This window comes from Strigops habroptila, chromosome 13 (assembly GCF_004027225.2).
Source record: "Strigops habroptila isolate Jane chromosome 13, bStrHab1.2.pri, whole genome shotgun sequence".
Lineage (NCBI taxonomy): Eukaryota > Metazoa > Chordata > Aves > Psittaciformes > Psittacidae > Strigops > Strigops habroptila.
In genome coordinates this window covers 10,593,482-10,618,192 of record NC_044289.2, presented here as the reverse complement: position 1 = coordinate 10,618,192, position 24,711 = coordinate 10,593,482, and the positions used below count along the sequence as shown (strand labels likewise).

Below are 24,711 nucleotides of genomic sequence, written 5' to 3'. Positions count from 1 at the left end.
ACCTGCAATCCCACCACCAATTTTAATTCATGTCACGAATGGATATGGAAACGCCCATGAAATACACACTGCTCAGGGGGACCAGTTTTTGCGGGAACAGAGATGTTACTGTCCTTCTTTATTCTTAAGAAAATTAGGATTCATTACTGTAGGAAATACTACCTTATTATTATTAATATTAGCACTACTATTTTCTCCTACACTGCAAAGGAAGTGGCAAGGAAGCCATGACAAGTGAGATGATACAAGACCCTGATGCTTTTTCATAATTTAACCTGTTATTCATAAACCAGAAATAATAATGGAGTGTGCATGGGCAGGAGGTTTGAAATACAATGAAAACCAAGCAATATATACAATAATAGTTATAAAAAACACAATGAGTCTTGAGTTTTCACTCCAGAGCAGCTTCATGGTAGATCAGTTTCACTATCCTGGTTTACAAATATTTGCATGTTGTAGAACACAGATGAAATATTCCTTCTTACCTTTGGATCGAGTGGAGATATCCATCCCCTCCACCACCTCCTGCTCTGCCTTTATTTCCTCTTCAGCCAAGCTGCAGGATTCAAAAAGGTGAATTAGAATAGTTACAGACTGCATTACTCACATGTCTAACTTCAGGTATAGACACTGTCAAATACAGCTATATCACAAATTTCTAAAGAAATCAAAGATCTGCTGTTTGCAAGAGTATACACTGACCGAAACATGCAGCAAAACAATCCAGGTGCACATGTATGCTGCATGATACCAATTACAAAAGTAACATTTTCATAGTAATGACAGTCTTGTAACAGGTACTGAAGATTACATCACTGTATGTATAAATTATATGTGACAAATAGGAATTCTGTTCCTTGTAGCTCCTAATCTAAGGCCTCTATAAACTATGTGGACAGATGCTTGCTAACGTCTAAACCCTCATCAGCATCAGTGAACAGATAAGCTGAACTAACAGATTTAGTGACACAGAACAACTTGCAAAATTAGAAGGTAAAACGCAATTATAAAAACTATTAAATAATTTCAAGGAACCCAAACCACTCTATGATTCTGTGCTTTTGAAACTAGACTACGTAACAGAAAACTGAATATCTGTAATTTATTGGCAATACAATTCCACCAGTCATTAACTATAATAAAGAGTAAACAGAACAGAGTTATTACTATTATTCAACCACTCAATCTTACATAGACAGTTATAATTTACTCCAGGCAGGATTAAATGATTTCACAGATGACAAACTATACCTGACTTCCTGATGTTCTGCTTTCTTACAGTGATGCCATTCAAGAAAATAACTCAATGAATTTGCCTAGTTAAGTGAGTTTGGGGAAAGAAAGTGGAAGGGAGAGGAAAAAAGAACTAGACTGAATATCGAGTTACACACCAGTTTTAGAGACCTGACTATTGTAGATGAAAGATAGAAGAAAACATTTGATGCTGAAGCAAGCCCAAATTCAAAATGACAGACAAATGAAGTCATGGTGCCTGAAGCAGGTATGACCATTGCCCAGTAATACCACCAGACACAACAGCCACATGGGATGTAGATCTTTTCCTCTGTAATAACAATTTACTGTCTAATCTGTTAATGTAAGTTGCTGCTGATACCAAGATGCATTGATATGGCAGACTGTGAATTACCACTGCTATGGAGTGGACTGAGATTCTGTTCAGCCATCCCAGCCCTGGGGACAGCTATTTGTACCACAGAGGCCAAAAGGCCAGCTAGAGACCTTTGCTTTAGCCACTGTGGTTAAATCTGCCCAAGACAGCTAATCAGAGCTCAGAAACACCACTGAGGACTTGGTTATGCTTATATCAGAGAAACTCTTCAGCCTGACAAACAGTTTATATTAGGAGTTTTGTTACTGGTATAAGTGAAAAGAGCTTCCTAAATAAAGTAAAACCTATCAGCATCAGGACTTTTTAGTCTGGTATTTGCCAAAACTACTTTTAATCGACTATCAGCTACTAGGGTGTTGGATTACGATTATTTTCACACTTCTAAACAGGACAGTTATGCCAGCAAAAATTTTAAATACAAATTGACTGAGCTCAATGTAAGGAAGACCCAAAGCTGAGAAGATCCATGGACTCCAGAAATTATTATTCTCTGCTTGTCATTGTATATGGCAATAATTTACAAATTAAGCTCTTTAAAGTCATAAAACACTGACAAGTTCTATTCTGCCAGCAGCCAAACACCCAGCTCGTGGACTGTGTGGTTACTTTCAGCAGCAAGGAAAGGCACTCATGTGACCAGATTTATGGTAAACGTGTAGCACAGTTGACCATAGCACAATGCTGCTCAGATTTATTTTGCATGGGCAGATTAAATGCATAACATAGTTGACCATACCACAATGCTCACCAATTTACTATGCATGGGCAGATCAATTATACTGCACATTTGTTACTCCCTTTCCCAGAGGGCCTCCAGCAAAGAGAAGCTGGCAGTGTGCTGCAGACACCAAAACATTTCACGCACCACTCGCCTCTGCCATTCTCTTTCCTTAAGCAATGGGAAGGGTTGGGCTCATGGGATGGGTTCATTGTTCTCTTCCAATGTTGCATTACTTTTTTCTTCCCCTCTCCCCTTATAAAATCCTATTTTAATATCACCAAACTTTAACAAAAACATTATTTAAAACATCATATATATATGATTAATGCACAGAGGTAAATATGTAATAATACCCACTAATTCTGTCAAGAGTGAAGTAGTTTGGCAGTACACATTACCTGGTTTTAAAAGATAGATCCAGTTTCAGCCACAGACTATGACATACAAGTCTTTACAAGACTCAGGTTAAAGTCTTAAGATCATTTTACCCAGGTTGCTACTAAAAGGAATGGTTTCCCCAATCCCTAATTTCACGTTCCAGAAATAACGTTCATTTTAAGTGAATCAGTTCTGTGATGTATCTCTCTGTGCAGCTGGATGTGCAGAAAAGAGGAAACGGGGATATACCACATGTGGGGAAGGGGGGAAAGGGGTAATATCCTTTTAGCAGCAGCTCACATTTAAGTTACGTTAAAGCAATCATAACATTCCAGACTCATCCAAAGCTACCAGCTAGTTTTTGTTCAAATCACAACCTCAGGGGAACATGACACAGCCAGAAAGATACATTAGTTGCTCCAAGTCAGTATTAAAAGACACAGTGTTGTGCATGAATCCTGGCTGAGAAGTGGATGCGAGAGCTCAATACAGCAACACTGTAGCAGGTACTGCTCCTACATCCTGACCAAAGCAGCAGGGGAGGTTGCAGAGCTGACCAAAGATGCTCTGCACCCGTGGGCCCAAACCTATCGTTTGCTGGGGTGTTAAAGGTCAGAGTTCCTACATACTGGTTACAGTATATGAGGTTTCTTCAGCTCTAAATCTGTCTTTTCCCATCTAATGAGCTTAATTTAGGAAATTCAGCCAGTTTCCTCCATCACCTTTTTGAGTGTTCTTTCAGTAGACCTACAGAGACAAGAAAAACACTCTTCATAAGCAGTTCCAAGATGAACAAAGTGTCTTGACTTGACACATCTCTCATAGATCACATAAGAGATACCTAGAGACAACTTTGACAAATATTTGAAGTATAAATGAACAGTCAAAAACAGAAAAAAGCTGCATTCACTTGACACAAAGGTTCTTCATTTTTCTAAGTAATGGAGGTGCACATATCCTATACACACATATGCACACTACACATCACCCACAGTTAAAACCAAATTCAGCAATTATCTATTATACTATGAAAACTGAGCTTTAGAGGACCAGATTGTGTGTCCATATTCTCCGCTATAATTTATCTTGTTCAGTCTTTTCAGGGCACAAGCATTTAAGTATGCAAGAAAATCACTGATATTGTTCTTGATATTGATTTTGAAAAAAATCAAAATGTTGGGGGGGAAACAGTTAAAGAAGTATATGAGGCAGAGCTATAAAAAAAATACTTGAAATTCACAGCTCTCCAGAAGCATCTCCCATTGTTTTATTTGCTGTAATGTATTATGACTTGCACAACTCGGCATTGTTTGAATGGTGGTAGTGATGATTGTAGTGGTAATCTTTAAGACTCAAGTTTGTAAATACATGCTAGCAATTCACAGCAAGTTTACAGTAACTTTTCTGAAGCTGACATCTTTTCACCTTTGCACCTTCCATCAATATAAGCAATATTCTTTATAAAGCACAGACTTCCAAATGCAGAAACTTCATTAATGGAAGATTTCCAATTAAGTAATTCAAGAAAAACAGGTCCTTAATGACAGGTACCTTACTATTACCCACAACAAAATAAAGAGAAAATTAAAACCAGCAGCCAAATAATTATAAATAAGCATCTAGTTCTATGGAAACAATAACTGTGATTGAGTAGACTGTTCTAGAGAGTTTTATTTTGAGAATTCATTTTTGCAGGGCTTAGAGCTGTTATTTCAGGTAGCATACATTACTATCATGCATGTGTACTATGAATGTGATGCTCTGAGGCTGCAGATCAGAAATGATACTGGTATATACTCAATTAAGTACCTAGATGAATACAATAAATACCTTCTGTCATTCTGAAAGCTACTTTTATTTCTTCATTAAGACGAATGAACACAGAAGAATATATTTTAAGAACACAATTGAAATCTAAGCTTTGCCAGGTTCACTGTCAATTGACCAGAACACCAATTCACCATTGCAAACTTCCCTGCTCATATTGACAAAACTTAAAAAAAAAAAAAAGATGTTTTCTAAAATGTTAAACTGATTTGTTTCATACAAATTAGTTTAATATGTCTGAATGAAGGGAGAAGGGGTGGAGGTTATCCCTGTGGGGATAGTTGGGGACAGAAAGAAAACAAAAAAAAGGATTGCAAACATACAAAATTTATTGACTTAGGTAAAAATGCAAAAAGAACTCAGCAGCCTAATTTTTAAAGATGTTCTCTATTAGACTGAGGAGAGGGTGAGATTTTTTAATATGAGATTCAGGTTTTCAAATTTCAGACCAGTAAATAAATACTGACTTCTCTGTTTAGGAAAATCATTCCTGTACCAGCAGTAGCACTTCCCTGAAAAAAACTACATATACAAAAATATTTAAAGCTGTTCTAACCTATATTAACTACAAAGAGCAATTAAAAGTTGCAGATGAACTACTGCACCTTGACATTTAACCAAGGAAAAACTGACAGATATGGAAAACCACTCGAAACAGCTAATGCCCACACACACAATCTAGATCTACATTAGGGAACAAACACATTAGTTTAAAATCAAACCCTATACATTTATGGAATTCATTTTTCCTTTTAATTAACAGAAATACAAAAAAACCCCACTGATTTAAGACTATAAGCACTAAAACTGAATTTCATCCTTAATTCCTGCCTCTCCTATATCACATTTGTGAGTAGCAATTCTAAATAATGATTTCAAAAAACTGCATTCAATAAAAATTTGGAAAAAAAAAAATATTTGCATGCCATTGCTGAATAAATAGCAGCTTTGTATAAGCACTCACCTATAACAGTCTCTTACTCATCGGTAGCTATGCTATTTATGCAGGATTCTTAAAATGGCGTCTGACAGCACTGCACTGCCTCATTCCTGTACTGTAGCTAAAATGGTAGCAGTTTATTCAATAACAGTTATCTCTTGTTTAAACAGCAGTGCTATATTTGAAGCAAGCCATCCAAACATCAGAAATGGTAAAGTGTGACAAAAGGACACCTGACATCCAAATGTTTAACTAAAAAGGCACAAGACAGGGAGTTTTGTGAAGTCACAGGTTACTAAGGAAATCACTTAATTTTAGATTCATTCTCCAGTTTGAGCACCTCATATTTTACATTTCCTTTTGCAGAATTCCCTGCAAAAGGCTCAATTTATATTAAGCAATTAACATTGCTTAATACAAAAGCTTGTTCAGATATCTATATACAGTATTGTTTAAGCCAGTTACCTCTGATAACAAGCAAAGTAAATATATATCTTTTTTTTAATGTAAAGAGCATTTAGGTTGTTTTTAAAACCTTATTCTTATTCAATGTGCATTCGAAATAGCTCCACAAAAGAGAAAATCAAGGGAGGGAGGGAGGGAGATCCTTGGTATCATACAGTCTTCTTTAAGAGTATAAACTACAGAGCTGAGGCCCAAGCAAGGCATCCAGAATAGCTATAGGTTTCAGATGACAAAAACATAATTTGAGAACAATCATGTTTGAAAGCAAAGGTTTATATTGGCTAAATTAAGGATGTTCACATCCTGCTACAGAATGGTTTCAATCTCACACTATGAAACACATGCTATGACAACTGGCAATAAAGGGTTAACATAAAAATGACAGACAACTTCTACCAAATAAATGAAACTCTGTTCCAGTGTAGCTGTATCTAAATTAAACTTTAACCCATGAATATAAGACATGTTTATTAATAAATATATTTAAAATAATTTCTAAATACAATTTAAAGGGCCAAGTTGATGGCCTACTACAACAGTTCTCAGTTTCTGGTTTGCAGACCCCTCAAAGCCAGTGTACTAAGGGGTTTGTAGACAATCTCTAAGTAAATCAAACTTAGTCTATCAGTCTTAAATTCACTGTAATGGGATTCATGTGCCCATGGGAAAAATATTAGGGACCTACAAAAAACAAAATTTGAAAATTGCTGTCTGTTACATTCTCCATGGACAAAGGTTACGTTCAACTTCCAAGATATTTTGGAGATTCGAATAATACCCTGAATCCCACACAAGGGACAGGAGAGATTTTACTGAGATTTATCACCCTTTAACCAATTATGTTGAAGTGGCACCATTACTATGGAAAACTGACCATCACCTATCACTTCTCAGCTACTGAATCCACATGTCCAACGCACTTGAAAACAAAGCAAAAAGGAAAAACGACAAATGAAAAAGAAGAAAACAACAGCCAAGCAAAGTGATATCACAAAATGGAGGACAGCTCAGGAAAATGAGCCAATCAAAGTTTGAGGACACTGATATAAAGGGCTAAATTTCTAATGTAATCTACCTATTCATGATTTTTGAGATGAAGTTCCTTTTATTACACGCTTCCTTAGTAGCAATGTAGGTTTTCTGCTATGTTTCAATACTCCTGCCTGATGCAAGGGGGGGAAATGTCACATTTGGAGTGGTTTATGCTCTGCATTTTTTTCATTCTCAGTATGTTAAGTAGTGTTATTTGTTTAAAGAAATCACTCAGTTTTTCCCTAGCACTATTTAGCTTCCAACTAAAACAGTTTGCCTGCAAAGAATGAAAGAGGCATGTAGCTTTTAAAAAGCTACTGTTTTCATCATAATTTATAATCCAGAGCACTCCTTTGTCTTCCCCCCACTGCATTCTTTGTCCAGCTAATTACAAAAGTAACTGGATGTTGGCACTAAATAATAATGGCTAATCATATTCATCCTGGGCAATTCAAATTACTCTTTAGCAGCCAGAAAACTTAAAGTGCAATTATACGATTAACTACTAGTTACATTAGAATAATGGCCATTTGCTACAAGCTGAATAAACCTCAGCTGCATTGCTTCATACATGTCCTGACTAACTGTGATATTAACAAGATCCAGTCCTGTAACATCTTGGGTAGAAAGAATACGTGCTTTTTCCCCGCATCTATCACTTAAACAAAACCCCACATTCCATCTGTCCTGAACAGTAGAAAAAAACCAGCAGAGTGCTTCTTATTATGCAATCTATGAAAGTGAGTGATAACATCATACCTTGACAAAGCACCAAAAATATATGAAATTCTTCAGTTTGGCTGAATTTGCTTTACTTAGATGGAACAAAGATGGTAGAAATTTCCAGAAGGCCTTTCTCAGTCTTGCCACTGCAATTGTCAATCTTTAACCTACCCTCTGCTTCTATTGGCTCCAGTACTCCATGGAGCAGCGCGATTGGGCTGATCTGTAAAACAACACTGCTGTCTCTACCTTGCCTCAGACATCTTGCTGCAATGCAGACATTTATTTTTTGTGAACTATAAAAGAATTATATTTGAGTGATTAAAAATAGTGAACTTTAACAGACTCACGATGCTATGTTTCATTACATGCACGAGGGCAGCTTATACAAATATGCTTCACTGTCAGCAGTGTGTCTGGAGGTGCAGATTTGAAACAGATCCTAGTTTAACAAAACCTGTGGGAGCCATTTTAATACAAGCTTTCTGATTGCAGATCACTTACTCCTGCTTCCTCATATTAAACAAATATTATGTTGTGCACTATTTAAGACTGAAAGTAAACTGCTAATGTGTATAAACTGATGATAGGAAAATTATGGCCAAATGTAATTTCTGTTTTAGCAACTGAAGAACAAAAAAACCAGAATAACTTCTTAGCTGTGTTAGCACTTCTATGTATACTGAAAAAAATGCATTAAAATTGCATTTGAAAATGCTATCACATGAAAGTCAGTCATAAACTCAGAAGTGTTTCAGGTTGCAAAGTGAACTAGATATTCCTATAATCTAATCGGGGGGGGGGGGGGGGGGTAAGAGGAGGGGGGATAAAGGGGGGGGGAGCTGTTAAGCAAAGCAAAGTGAGATATTCAAAAGTAAGATACTCATATTGGCAAACAAGTAACCAGAGGTAAATTGCTACGTTACAGAATGTTATCAAATACATGGCAACCCTCTATAAAAGTTAGCATGTAACTGTATCTCTGCACAGTCATTTGCAAAGCTAGCTTAGCTCCAAGTTCTTCCCTAAAATTGTGAATGTGTGTGGACTGCTAAAACAAGTGCAAAAATGGTATTAAAACCACGAAAGAGCATCCTTCCTCTGCTTTTGTAACGATACTGGTGATCACTGAAAACCAGCTTGTTAAGACAAGCGTGCAAGTGCTACAAATAAAATCTTAATAAAGGGCACAAAACGTTCTAAATTAGGTATAAATCAAGCAAGTTTGTCTGAGATTATACTTTGTATAGTATCAGAAGCATATGCTCATTAGGCATTATCTACTTTACTTCATAAGGTCACTTCATTGCTGAGTACTAGCACTTTCATCACACCTCAAAAGCCTAAGGAACGACGAAAACGCGCTTTGCCCTGCAAGCATGGTAATTAATGATCTATGAACAAACAGCAAGTAGAATATTTTTCACTGGCCTGAGATAAACAGGAAGTATAAGCTTCAAAATCTAGAGGCAAATTATCAAAAAAACAGTGCATTCAAACTGGAGCAGTTTACATGTACAAGTAAGTCCCTTAAAATGGACGCTAAGCAAATCCGATATTTTGCATGACTAACATTACTTCATCTACTGGTCTAAGTGACCCAGTAAAAACAAAATGTTTGGAAAACTATTAAAAATGTTCAGAGAGTAGCATGCTGCTTACTTACCAACTGTTCAAGCACCCATCTCAATTTTCCAGTTAAGAAGATACAACAGGCTGGCAGATTTGGGAATTGATCAAAAAGGAATTTCTTGAAATAATTACGTAGCATTAAACCAAAAGTTAAAAAAAAAAAAAAAAAAAAAAGGAAAAAAACAAGAACGAACAACATGTACTACTGTCATGAACCACACATGATTTTATATCCTCTGGACTCCACAACACAGAACTGTGGCTGACACAGTGTGAAACAAAAAGGCACAGATAAAAGGTACATTAGTTTATTTGAACTATGTAAAAGAAGAAAGCTAACAGTTCAAAAACATTTTTCATAAAGAATCAGATTTGTAAACAGATATACTGCTGCATTTTATTGAGCAGCAACCCATTTCCAAAACCTGCAGCATAAAAACTCCCTTTTAAAGGAACAAAATATTAACCATACATTGTCCCTCAGAAAGAGAAACACGTTGTATTAATTACTCCTGCAAGAAAAAAGATTCAATAATCATTTTAAATTAAGATAAGCTGCATAAAAAACATGATGCAACAGCACACCACCACCTAGGCCCAATATCTACAATCTGCCATTAGCACTTTTTGCTGATGTCTAGGTTTTTAAAAATCCCATATTTTCTCAGAGATAACTTATCTTAGCTATTCCATTCACTGTTTAGAAAGGTAAACTTGCCTGTTCTTCTGTCTGCCATTATCCCTGCTTGACTCCCTGTAGGGCAGTTAAATGCATCTGCTCCCTAGCTTCCATTTTCTCTTCAGCAGGCATGTGACACAACAGACAATAGTGCTGGCAAACTGCTCAGAGAGAGAAAGCTTCTTTGGAATACCAGGATCTTGATAAACTCTAAAAACACCATCCTCCTGTGAAGAAGTAGGTATGCCAAGGTTTTGCCAGTCTGCAAAATAAAGCTGTGGCTAATGGCTACTAACCATGTGACCCAAGAAAGCAAATTTAAACAGTTCCAACTTAATAAAGTGCTGTGGTGTGAGTTTTGCACAACAAATCACAGAGAATCACACTCTCAACCCACAACTCATAGGTCTTAGAGAAAAAAAAATGTAAAAAGTAAGGCTTACCTCTGTGGATGCATTGTTAACACAGTGTTATGTCAATACTTATAAAACATGGAGGACAGGCTCTCAGTACTCAGGCAGAAAGGGCTTGGCACTTAAGCTTGATGATCTGTCTTCCTAATAAAAGCTAATCCCGGATTGGCTGCTTTGGTAAATCTGAATGTAAAGCTTCAGGGGATTGGTTGAAACACTTCCTGAGCGATTATCTTTGTGCAGCTCTGGCAAGCAGGAGCCATCCTGTGCATAGAGAAGACAGGCTAAGCTAGGCCCGTTTCAGCAAAAGAAACTTGAAAAGAAACCCCAAATGTGCCCTCCCCAGACAAAATACACAGATTTTCAAGCAGAGGGAAGCGATCGCGAACTGCCTGCCTGAACAAACGTGTCTCAACGTCCCATTACTGAAGGCATTTGGATATTTTAAACCTGAAGGAGGAAGAGTTCACCCAGGTCACGAAAGCTGTTCTTTATAAACAAAAAGTTAAATTCACGTTGCTGGTGTTCTGCACGGAGAAAGCAAGGCCACCGAAAGAGAGCAAAACGTACCGAGAGTGAACATGCACAAGGAGGGACTGAAATTACCAACTGAAAAAGCAGAGAGAATTCTCCTGTTCTGGAATTCAAATACCTGAACACCTACCGTAGCAACCACACACTGACAGTGTGAGTTCTTTAGGTACTATGATAAACGAGCCTTAAACAGGAAAAACTTCATGTCTCATTTCCACAAAAACTATGATACAATTGAAACTGCATTATCACAGAGGGTGCTGCCATACAGTGCGTGCCCTCCCCGTTTATAAAAACGCTGCAGAGCATAACCAAAGCCATCAGTATCAGAGCAGACACTGTCCTCCCCCGGCCCCCCCCCCCGGCCCCCACCTTTCGGCCTGCTCAGGCTGCCTGTTACACAAAAATCTGACTTCCGTGTTAGCCGGCTGCAGCTGCAGTTTCCTGTCTGTTAACCCTGTAGGACTTGGTACTTTTTAAGATACAATACAGGCCCTAAAAAAGACGTACATTTCTCTACGTGGCAAGTTATCCATCTGCTCTCACCAAAACATCGATACAGCTTCTCGGATGCTTTTGCTTTACCTTTTATCTTCTACTAAAATTCTGCAATTGAAACAAAATGAGAAAGCGGCATGTAAGTAATGAGTTTGATCTTGGGCCAGTTCCCAAGCATTTGATTCAAAAATGTGATTCAGTTCTCTTCCCTAATGCAGTGAAAGTGGGAGGATTTATTGCAGGAAGGAGGAAAGCCTTAACTCCAAATGAAGATTTTAAAGGTCAAATCTTTAGAAAGGCCTTTAGGTTTTTGTTCAAAATTTTAGGTATTAGGTAGCTCAGCATTATCATTCCATAACCATAAACAAATTACAGTGGAAACCATAGATGAAAAGGTGATTCTGAAGCATATTCATATTATCAAAGGATTATTATTTAAAAAAAAAAAAAAAAAAGACGACAACCAAATGGAGTTGCAGAAAGGGAGGTTTAATACTGAAATAATAAATATTAGATAATATGCTAAAATAACCAAAGCAAAATAAACATTCTTCCAATACAGCATGCAAGAGCTAGGATTGTGCAAAACCGATTATAGAAAACCCCCTCCCATAAATCAAGGACAGTTGCAAACAGAATATGCACTTCATTCTACCTCTACCCAAGTGCTAATGATCCCAGAAACTACCATCACAAATAAAACTAATGCCCCCCACTTCGTTCCAGCCAGCACCTTTCATGATACAACTACTTTACCACACGAACCTCTTCGCTTGAGAGCTGACATGACTCATAACTATGCAGCTCTGGGTAAAATTAATAATCTTATTCTGCACTGTCCCACACTGCATGCAGATTATTTCTTGAGATATCACTGTCCCAGGAAAGCTGCCAAACCACCCTATCACTGTGCTTACATTTTTTGTGTTCTTGCGATTTAGGCTGCAACAGCGGATTACCAGCCCAGAGTATAAATTCTGATCTCATAAGTAATTCTGGAGTCCCTGCTGGAAGCATTTTCCCTTTTTAGCTTTGGCAATGTTTTTCAGGGCAGGGAGCAGGAAGGCTCATGGATTACACTGGCAGTTTGTTCTGTTTTAGGAATGTAGCAGAAACTGGAGAGAGTGCTTCTATAAAGGGAATCATACAGCCCACTACAGCAGCAAGAACACACTGGAAATGCATGACATTCAAGTGCATACTTGCATCAGTTTTAACAGTTCAAACCATTCGAGGCAGGTTTCTTTTTAATTGCATACCTAAAGGCCTATGTCACTCAGGGATATCACCCCCCCAGCACACAAACATCCAAAGTTTGATTCCTCCATGAAGTAAATGCGAGGATTGTCAGACATTCACATGTGTGCTCATTGTTTGACTGCTCTACTCGAATATTATTCTATCTAAAGAAAAAAAATATAAATAGAAAAAATAAAAACTCCTAATCCCTGTGAAGTACAGCAAGGGAGCAAAACTAATTGCACTGGATTTGTCAATGCTTTGTGCTAACCCAGATCCGGCTCTGGGAATGCAGTAATGCTGATGGTGACTGGGAACGCTGCCAAGCTGACACACTTGGACCATCGGAGAGAATCAGCATGCAGCAGATAGACAGAAGCACAAGCAGCCTCAGAAAAGGCCTGAGGTCCTGTCCTCTTCAAGGAAATGGTGGCCAGTGTGAAAGAAAAATTTACAAACCTTCAGTCATTACCAAGAACAAAAACGCAGAAAGCATATCAGACAGAACACAGCATTTCTATTCAGCCACCAGGCTACTCTGCCAGAATAGACAAAAGAATTCTGTCAGGATTCAGAAAGAGAAAACTTGACCTATCTTTCTTTTCTTGTCTATACACGTATTTTGCAACAGGAGGTACAAGTCTGGTATAGTGACACACAGGTACATCTGGAAAATTCAGAAGGTTTTGTCTGTTTAAGGCACAATGGTTGCATGTCCTACTGCAGCCTGACCAATCCTTTTACACGGGAGTGGTGAATTTTTTGGAGGGGGAAGGGAAAGAAAGGTAAAGAAAACAAAGACAAGAGACAGGGAAGCTAAATGCTTTGTTAAAGCAGAAGAGAGGGCGGAGAGATTAGATTAGCTAGTATTTGTCCTTTTCAATGCTTTGGAGATGTTAAGGGAAAACAGGGCTGTGAGGCAGGAAAAAAAAAAGGCTAAACAGAGAAATCAAAGGAAAGATGGAAAGCACGAATTCAGTCAGAAGGAAATTAAAAGACAATACTGCTAGAAGTGCAACCTACTATATTTAGACTTCTTTGCAAAGATCTCTGCCTGCTGTGCAGAATCTCCATAAAGCACACACATCAAGCACCACAGTGTTGTAAGGGACTAGACTACTTAAAATATACTGAAAGGCTCAAAGGAAGATATTTGTGTGACAGAAACAGGGGGTTTGATATGTACCCCTATAGGGAGTGAATCATCATTGACAAAGAGGGAACAGTAGGTGATGGACAAAAGATGGAGGATTACAAACAACATTTTGAACTGATACCTGAAATGAAAGGGGGAATGTAATCTTTTCAAAGGATAATAATAAAGTTAAAAACAAACAAACAAACAAAAACAGGGGAAAGAAGTTGCATTAAGGTTGTGTAGCTGGGTCCTGGATTTCCAAGTCATTGACTGACAACCCTAATTTCTAGAATAAGAACATGAAACACTGTAATTCAGCATCTTTCCTTTCAAGAATTTTTCCACCTTTTCCCTTTAGCCTATATCTGCCCAAGTATCAGTAATCACTTAAAGACCAGAAGACTGCCATCTGATACAGAATCCAACAATATTAGTCTATAAAGGCAGTTCCGAAATTTTTAAATGTAGGCTGGATGCTAAAATCAGTAACCTAAGAAGGCTGGTAATTTTGTAAATTATCAGAAACTACTGGAGAATGTGCTTATGCCCAGTAGGTCCCTGATTTGCCCACAGGTTCAAAAGGCTTTGTGGCCAGACGCATGCATGAGCAACATCTTTAAATACTTCCGGTTTACATTACTTGTTCTGGATCACAATGGTCACTGTCTACAGATAAAAAGCTGATTTTGTTTGTAATATACACTGAATATCTGGTACACAAAGAAAGTTTCTTGACAGCTATTTTTAGTATTCTGTGCAATTACCTCATGTACATTTCCTTCTAAAGGAAATCTCCATTCATGTCCAATCACCTGCCAAAAATACCTGGGGAGGGAGGGAAAAAAGAAGGGCCCCCTTGAGCCCTTTCCTTTAGCAGCTGTAGCTTTTTAAAAGAGGTGCTACAGCCTATGTTATCTTTAGGCATAAGCCTCATATATTTCATCCCTTTCACCCCCAGTTTGAACCAGTCTCTCCACAGTTTAACAGCCGGGCTGCTGGATATCCTATATAAAACAGGATTTTCATTACTATATATTTAAATTACATGTTCTATATTAAATACCTAACAGATATAATTTATTTCATATTTCATATGCAGGCAAATACATTCGCAGTTACCCGGAAAGCAGCTGTGAGGCACATGCAGATATACTGCATGTCAGACCTAAAGCATACCCCACTGTGCAGCTGAACTGCACCTGTGCAGCAAGTGGATTTATCCTGCCTGCTCTGCAATAACACGGCAATGGGTCCAGCTTGCTGCACATGCAAGGTCTGTGGCCATGGGAATGTCCATAGCCTGCATGAGAACAAGGCACAAAATCCTGAAAGAAGTCTCTATTACACCAAGGGATCCTAACGACCAGGTGTGAGACATCCTGCCTATAGCACTTACTCTTACATGAAGGTCCTTCCCAAGAAGAAAGTCACTAGTGTTAAGAGAAGAATTATTCAGGACCAGGTTTGGGAAGCACTAAACTCAAATTCTATTACTACAGTTTATTTTTGTCTTCTGATTTTGTCACTTTCAGGATCACTTGATTAATAGTACCGTGATACGTGACTTTTTTGTTGGTTTGGGTTCTTCTTCAAAAAAAGCAGATTATCTCACAGAAGACTCCACCTGCTGAAGCTCATATCAAATATGTGAAATGATGGAATTACAAACATGCTTCTATTACAGTGATTTTTCCTCTCTCCTAGGCTTATACCTTATCACAACCCACTGCAGATTTAGGCTGCATCACTCTCACTTTTAACCTCTTTCCTGCCCTTTCACACACTAAATATGCAGTTTGGCTTCAGCTTGAAGGCTCTGCATATTCACACCTTTCTCCTCCCTATCTGCTATTCTAATTGCTATATTCATCTCGTTTTTGTGGTTTGCCTCTCACCAGCATTAAGTCCTTCTTTCTTTTTCCACCACAAATGTGCAGTACAATCACTTTCACAAAGGCTTAACCCATGGTTTTATCAAGGGTTTGGTTTGTTGATTTTTTTTAACATTTTTTTAAATCAGACACACCAGCTTCAGCATCTCACCACTCCTTCCAGCCACAGCACTCAGCTCAGTCCCACTTCTAGCAGAATTCTCTGGATGGTTACACAGAGAACAGGATCACAGAATGAAGTATTTACTGGGTTAACTTTAACCCAGGAAAGGCACCAATTCAGAATAGTTCACAACACTGCTGCAATAGCAATGGCAGTGGCATGACTGAGAGAGCAGGAATGAGCAGCTTGAGATAACTTAATCACTAACAGTAAAAGAAATTCTTGCAAAACTACATGATCAAGCACTGCATCCATGTTTTCACCAGATCTGTGTTATTAACTATGTTTTCTTCATGTCCAAATGACACTGTAGATCCGTTCTTCTCTCTTCAACCTTATGAAAGGGCAGGAAGAAAGAAAGCCTTTGAAATATAATCACGCATCTGAAAAGAAGCAACACGTTTTCCAGCTGTGGTCTTGTCTGCTGAAACTAGGTGAAAGACTTGCCCATAATTAGCGCACGTTTCACTCACATTAACATCTGCATAAACTGTTGAATTCATTTTAGCACCTTTACAGATTACTATTTTTCATGCACTGTGGGACTTACAGACAATGTTTACTAAGCCCTCCTTATCAGGTGACAGACAAGAGGACACTCCTGAGCTAATGCCACTGTAAAGTTGTTTCCACAAGGGAGGCTTACTGTGAAGAAATCTATATCCACATCAAAAACCAAAATACTGAAAGGGCAGAACAAGTCCTGTTGTATTTATTGTACTTGCCAGTAACATAATAAAATCCAAGTGTGTGTTAATTAGATACACAAATAAGTCAACTCTATGACTGGTCTCCAAGCTTTTTTATTAAATGAACTTCAATACTTTTTTTAAAGCCACAATATTCTCATTAGAATGAGAATGTGGCATTAGAGTGGACAGATGCCAGAGAGTAGAGGATTCAAAGTGAAGTTGTGTGCAACACTTGAACTACATCAGGAGCAACACAGCAAAAGTATAGGGAAAATAAATATATTTTTGTGCTGAAGCTACTATAGGCCCAAAAAGAACTCAAGTACAAATGTCAATTTGCCCTTCTACAAAGCATTATTCTACTTTATCATAAAAGTCTTGCTTAATCCTGGTTTTTACAGATACGTTGGAATATACCATTCCAGGCACTACAATACATACCGAAAATCAGTTGTGATGTTACTCTGCACTTCAGAGTGTCATTAGTAATTCAGGAAATACCAAGGAGGAGGAAAAATAATTCTGCAAATATTTCTTAGGCAGCTGTACGAAACCTCTGTTCCCAGGCAGAGGACAAAGTTAGTGCTGCAACCCTTGTTTCACCGTCTTTCTCTTGATCACTCAGCTGTATTTCTCTTAAAATGACTCAGATTCCAGTCCTGCAACTTGCACATTTTCGATTTCTTCTGTGCATTCAGACAACTGCTTGTTCTTTCAAGGGGTGAGAATGTTTGAGGAAAACAACCAAGCCTGGACAGCAGCACTGTGCAAACATTTCAACACAGCAGAAAAACATGATTCAGAGAAGGAAGAAAAAAAAAAAAAAGATCTGCTAGTTGTTATAATTCTTTTTTTTTTTTTTGTCTTTATATAATGGCAGAAAAATATTTAAAAAAGGAAAAATTATTCTAACTTTAGGATGCAGATCAAAATCATTTTCATTACTTAAATAAAGCTTGTAAAGCTGACATAAACGTTGATTCAGAAAGATGAAGAATATACTTTTTAAACTGCAATTTTACCAGACCAGGGACACTATCTGCACATATATTTCAAGCCCAGCTCCCAAATAAGTCCTTAGAATTTAATTAAACATGATGGTTAAGTTTTATATAAGACTTCATTGCCACTGAAGGGGTACTATTATTACCAATCCCATTCGCAGCCACATATTCTCACTTCTTCCATTGCTCTGGATTTATTATTTGTAGAACCCTGCAGTGAGTCAGTTCAGTTTGCTCAATCAGCAGAAAAGTAGATGCAATGGTGGAGTTAGACTCTGCAGCCACAAACAGTGGAGGGAAGGAGGGAGATTACTCCTTTCACCAGCGAGGGGTGGTTAGATCCATTCAAATTGGCTGTATGTCCCATTTCCCCAAAGTCACTACTACAAAAAGAAAATTTTGTACAATACATACAAATATTGACCAGTTCTCTGGGCTTCCTGTGTTTTGACTTCACAGTGCTTCTCACCGCTTTACAATGTTTTGGGTAAGATTAGTTCCTTGCATTCCCGTGAGCAAAATGAACCTTTTAGCACTTGGCCTGTTCTTTTTTTCTTCTCTGTAAGAGTTTATATTATAGCCAAAACAAAACCATAAACCACAAAACCACAGTATATTTGCAGCAAACACTTGGGTTTATGTACGCATTTGTTTAGGAAAACTTAGATCTTGATGGACGGACAGCATAGAGTACCACCACCATTTCAAATTGCACCCAAAACCTGATACTGATGATGTTCTGAACAAATACCCTGCCCTTTTTTTAAGAGCTGAGCAGCATGGCTGTAGAGGGCAGAAAACTTGAAGTGCAGCTGTCTGAATAATTTAAAACATAAAAAAAAAAAGATCCTATGTAAATAATGTATAATAATTACAAATTCTCTTTAACATTGCTTCTATTTGCAAAGATTTGTAAAGCAAATGCTGTATCAGGCAATTTCTTTGAAAGGTAAGGTTGTCATTCCTGCTTGTCCTTAGTTGTTTGGGTTTTTGTTTAATTAAAAAAGTAATCCACATACATGTTTACATGATTTTGTTCTTCATGGTAAAATGATGAAAGTTTATGTAATTGTCCAACATTTAAATATTTCTATTTTGTATAGTTTTTATAAGCACTTGAAAAACTATGTAAATTATTTAAAGGAAAAACAAGTTCTAGTGTGGAGCAGGCAGGCTCAGGAACAGGTCATGTCACAAATTTCAAACCTGTAAGCTGTTCTGTATTTGTTGTCAAAGGTTGTCAAAGCTTCTAAGGTTGGAGCCCTGGACTAAATAGCTCTGTAGCTTTGTATACAGTGCATCTGAACTGTTCTTCACCTACTTTTGCATGTAAACTATTCAAATGGGATCCTGATCTTCATTCGGATGTTTCTATAGGATAGATATTGAAAAATAAACATCTTTATACATACCTAATAAGGACACTTCCCTCAGACATTTAGTAAAGAATTAAAAAATTATCGATTTCTACTCACTCAGACACGTTCCAATAAAATACCCTGATTACATCAAATGACCAAAAGCTGTTTCCCTTACTTCTTTTGTGTGTGGAAAGGACGGTAACAATTTCACAGATCTGGCGGGTTCCCCCCCGCTACCCCGTCCCCAGTCCGGTAGCTTCGGTAGAAGCGTGGCATCCCCTAGCGTTCATTTGTAGGTTATGACACTGGGAAAAAAATGCCGGCAAAAAATCACCCACCTCTAGCAAATATTTTTCAGAGCAGTTTTCACCGTAGAACTCCATACTTATTTTCACATCAAGATTTTTCACAGACACTTCACTGATCTGCCTAAGAACCATTAAAAAAGCCTGAGGGTGAAGTTTTCCTCAAGGGACAGATATCTCTCTACCACAGCAGCACGGAGAGAAGCAATCAGAGTGTGTTTAAACTGGTTAGTGTCAACACCAAAACTATGGATGAGCCATCCTATACCGACCTGCGTGGCTCTTGCATCAGCAGTCACCTTTCTGGGCCTCCAGCAGTGTTTGATACTTTCTTAGAGAGGCAATCATGGAACAACCTGTCCTACACTTCAATGGAAAAGAAGAGCTCGCATACCTCTCATTATGCTATGGCATTATCTTCATCTAGCCACATCAAATGCCTCAAGTTTAAATGCAATTCAAGGAAGACAAACAATCAAATGCAAAGCGTTTGAAATAATTTCTAAGTCTCAGTCCAGACATGTTTTCGCTGTGTAATTTACAGTTAAATGTCTAGTACTATGTAAACAAATCTTAGTAAGCATGGTTAAAAAGACAAAGGCTAGAAGCAAACTGGTTCTTGCATGGTGCAGCAGCAGACATAGAAACAGCAGCCTTAGAAAATACTAAGGCAACTGGAACTCCTCTATAGAATGCATATGGCAACCACCACCAGAGGACATCCACATAATCCCAATAAATACACATTCAAAAGAGCTCAACATGCCCCAAACAACACTTTCTGGAGAAAAGGAAGGCATATGGGCCCTCAAAACACACCTCTAACTTCATCATAAATTATGACCAGATACATCTTACAAAGAGATGTCTTTATCAATGCTTCATTAATCTCACTAGTAAAATAGTTTTATGTGGTTACCATATAACAGGAAAGAACAACATTTTTCAGAACAGACTAATCTTATGAACATAAGTAAAAGAAGAAAGAAAGATAGTGCAAATTTCTCTGTGACTAAAACCATTACAAAATTCCTTACAAAATTCTAACATACATACAGTGGAAGCCATGAAGGACACATCTTGTACCATATTCCACTGATTAATACATTTTAAATATATACGCAACTAAATCACAGAAGCATGAAGTCACATAGCAGTACGTACATTAATTTCTCCTTTAACAATCCTAAGTGTGCACCTTAAATTATTCCAGCCACTGAAATATTATAGACTACACCTTTCACTGTTTGCATATGCACATGATCAGGAAACATTTCTTTCCAACATTAATACCTTACTGGCTGTTTAGCAGAGTAAGGTTTTAGCTGGGAGAAACTAATTTGACAACAGATTTTCTGGGAAAAAAAGAAAGCAACAGAAGAGAAATAAGGCTAAAGTTTACACTGTTCAGTCTTGCTTTCTCATATTGTTACAATGGCAAGAGATCTGGGTTTGGACAGAAAAGTGAAAACCAGATTCTTCAGTATTTTTTCCATATTTGCTTTTGTGGGTTTCGATTATATGAGTTACATTCACAAGAACACTAATTCTCTATACTTTCTACTTATTAATTCTCAGTTTTTCTTTAATGCTTAATTGGTGTAACCATTGCACAGAAGAGAGACGATGCTATTATTTATGGAGAATAAGAACAGATGCTTCTACAGAATATATTATTGGTCAACAGCTGTGATGAATATTCCCTGGTTTAGGATAAAAGCTAACAAGGGAGAAAAAAAAAAATCCTGAGAAGGATATCAGGGTTTCTGTGCATCTGCACTTAGCTATTATTATCTGCACTGCCCAGGCTTGACTGGCAAATTGCATGTGCGTGATCTCAGCCTCATAGTTTGCAATAGTCACACATAAACTTTCAATTTGTAATATGAATAGTACTAAATCATGATAATAAATCCAGGATAAAATAAAAATTTCCCTTTCAATTCCTTTTTAAAGTGGGTGGTCTATTGCTTTTTTTACGAGTGAAAAAGGTCAACAGTGGATTAAATGTTTTTAAAATTGTTTTATTCCATTTTAGAAGACTTGCTGCCAGGTGATTCCACAGCTAAGCAATACGGTGACACACAACTAGAGAGACACTAGCTGAATTTTCAGGAAATCTCCAAGAAAGCATAATATAGAATCATAGGTTAGGGTTGGAAAGGACCTTAAGATCATTTAGTTCCAATCCCCCTGCCATGGGCAGGGATGTCTCACACTCGACTTCGGTAGAATAATTCATAGAGTTTATCCACCCAGATAAAAGATAAAGAAACATCAGATTTAAAAAAAAAAAAAAAAAAAAGGTTTATTTTCAGTTTCAATTATTTCTAGTCATTAGTTTTTCCTTGACAGGCTACTTAACACAGCAATTCATGAATGAAATATTACTCTTTACATTGCAGGGTTACCTTTTTAAATGTCACATTAATAGCTTATTACATAAAACCCTAGGGTGACATCCACCTATCTCCAGTGAGTCCAGAGTTTCATCCAGGACATTCATCTGTTTTTTCAATGCAGGGAAATTATCTTCTTTGAAGGACAATAAAATCTCTCCTAAGCAAATTAAAAATTACTAATGTATCTAAGCCCTTCTTGTGTCTATTGAGTAAGTTGTGAACAGTAACAGTTAATAGAAATGTTAAGTTCACAGAAATATTGAAAGGAACTGGAAGAGTTTTTCCAACTGTCTCATATTTTATTCCTCATTAGTCTGTTTTCGTGTATTACTATTACTAATTTGCAACTAAAAAGACTTTGTTTTTTTCATGAAAAACACTTTGTAAGAGCATTACTCTGCCCATTTAATAAGTGGTAAAAACATGGAAAGGAGAATAAATTACTTTCCCCCCTGTATATGGCAAGGTGACTTCAGTGTTATGATCTGAGTGGTCAGCTTGGAATATAACAGAAGGGAACACTGCATTGGAGAAAAGGATGTGCATTTTCTCTTCCTTTTGAGTGCAAACATCTGAAAGCCTCTGGAAATGGCTCACTATTTCTTCAGCTGGTCTCAGTTTTCATGATCCCTTGGTGAATTGTAAGATGTAAGACAAGACCTTAAAACCGAAGCCTTTTCACTCCATAGTTTAACTATATGCTTGCTACCTTCAAGCCAAAATAAAAAAATAAATTAAAAAAAAAAAAAGGTAGGCAACATCAGTTGTCAGGATTTAATGGGCTTGAGAGGGATCTGGGATAGAACTTCATCTTTAAGGTCCATTCTATAACAAGTAATGTATGTTGCTTGTGTAGTGCTATTACCCCTGGAGCATACAGGCATGGACTCTGCAGGCACAAAAATCATACTACACTAAGATGGGACAAGGGCTTCTTTGGAAATAAGGCTAATAGGGAGTTCAGCACTCTAAATCATTCTGGGAACTCTATCAACTTGGCTGTGAGTTGTAACAATATAACTTCACAAACCAGGTTAGACTGTACTTGTTTGTGACAGCCAGATTTTGTCACCAGAGTTTCAATTTTGGTCTTACTACAAAGTAGCATGTTTGTACTGGTTTATTCCTCTCAAAAGCCCCACAGGCTTTCACAGTCTTCAGTCTGGCAAAAGTAAACAGAGGTGACTAGTAATGAATGGTCATGGCTCATTGTTCTTGTTATAGTAGATTTCTAAAGGCCTGGCTCAACATCATTGCTGGCTTCGCATCTTTTTTTTGATGAGGATCAGATTGCATTGGAGTTTTTCAAAGACCAGACTGGATAAAGTCATGAGCAACCTGGTCTAACCTCATAAGTTGATCATGATTTGAGTAGAAGGTTGGCCTAGAGACTTCCTGAGGCCCCTTTCAGCCTGAATGTTTCTGTGATCTGCAAAAAAATATATATTTTTGTTTGCCTGCTAATACAATCTTAAAGTTTCTAAAAGTTCAGGTAAAGTAAGCCAGGAACATTCATGGGTTTTTCTAGTTATGAAATGAAATAATAGTTCAAACCTGTGCTTTCATTCTTATTTATGTTTTGGTGGCACTTTTAGTTATTCAGCAAGAATATAATACAATAAAGAATTCACTTTATCTGGGAGGGAAACATGTAGAGGAAAAAGTTATTCACAAACTAATACCAGTTATTAGATCATTGTGTAGTCTCCATATATCATATCAGTAATATTTCAGACTCTCAACCTGCTCTGCGTCCAGGTATATATACTGCATTTGAAGATACTATGCTTATTCTTCCACTATTAGCCACACATTCAAAAATGAGGAAAACAAGTAAAAAGTGCAATTTTTTATTTGTTTTACTGGTATATTACTAACCCATCAGGGAGGAAAAGGAAATGGTTATTACGAGGATAGATACATACCAATGACAATAAATACTTCTACAAAATAAAATGCAAATGTGAAGTGTTCTATGGAAATGTTTTAAGAGGGTATTTTAGTTTAAATTTTCCTAAAATAGTTTTGTTTGAAATTAAATATGCCCAAGACATGGCTAAAAATATAAGAGCCTGAAAACCTGTCACTAATTTATTATCATGATCCAAGCTGTAGAAAAAAGCACGTATTACTATGACAATATTAAATATAATCTTGCAAACTAGTTTGTAATCACTTCTTCACCTAATAGACACCCTTCAAAACAAAAAAGTGATACCATATTTTCAGCCTGAAAGGAGGAACCCAGTCTCAGAATGAAAGGAAAGGTTTCATAAAACCATATGGCTGGAGGAGCTTATATTCAATATATGATCTCTTAAGAATGGACTACTGTTTAAATGTATGCAGCAGTTGTTCCACCTGCTCTGCAAGTAGAATATTTATTTGCTTAATAGATTCTAAATAAAAATTGCAATCAGTCCCACAGAAATTGCATTCCATTACATAACAGCCAGTAATTGATTATCAGATGCAGACGTTAAACGGCATTTCTACTTTTGTTTTTCACAGAACAGCAAGATAGCTTTTCACTCTTACATACTACCTGAAATATAGTACCTGTTCCTTTCCTGCCTCTCTTAAGGCTCTGCAGTTATCATTCAATTACATATTATTTGTGCCCAACAAAATAATAGTTAATAAATAAAAAATCCCAATCTGGGATGGTCATTTAACACACAAAACATATAGCCAATTTGAATGTATTTGCCTTGTGATTTTTAAACTGGGTTTACTTACCCCATGACAATAACTGGATCTGTTTTCTTCTCTGAATTTACTCAAATTCTGAATGAGGTCTTCTTGTTTAACTGAAGTACAAAATAAAGGAGTCATTCTTAGCTACTTCCGTGTGGTCAAGCAGATCTCCAGTTGATTTCTACAACTCTGCAAAAAACATTAATTTCATTTTGCTTTCTATATAGAAGAATAACAAATCAATAAAACTTAATAGCAAACTAACTATTAAAGCCCATGCAGTTGTTTCCAACCTAGGTGGCTGGTGGGAAATAACTTTCTAATTTTCTGTTTAATTCCTTGA

General features: G+C 37.2%; 1 protein-coding gene across 17 annotated transcripts in view; it reads right to left on the bottom strand.

The window, feature by feature from the left end:
- Positions 1-24,557, bottom strand: part of ZMYND8 (zinc finger MYND-type containing 8) — a 64,737-nt gene extending 40,180 nt beyond the window's left edge. For 6 of the 17 annotated variants that reach the window (XM_030503263.1, XM_030503268.1, XM_030503264.1 and 3 more), the window contains exons 1-2: positions 10,474-10,578; positions 489-559 (exon numbers count right to left, since the gene is read on the bottom strand). In XM_030503263.1, the coding sequence (XP_030359123.1) occupies positions 489-559; positions 10,474-10,487 (85 nt within the window). In that variant the 5' untranslated portion in view covers positions 10,488-10,578. The other 11 variants (XM_030503272.1, XM_030503278.1, XR_003994014.1 and 8 more) reach the window with 9 other exon arrangements.
- Positions 24,558-24,711: the final 154 nt, after the last annotated feature.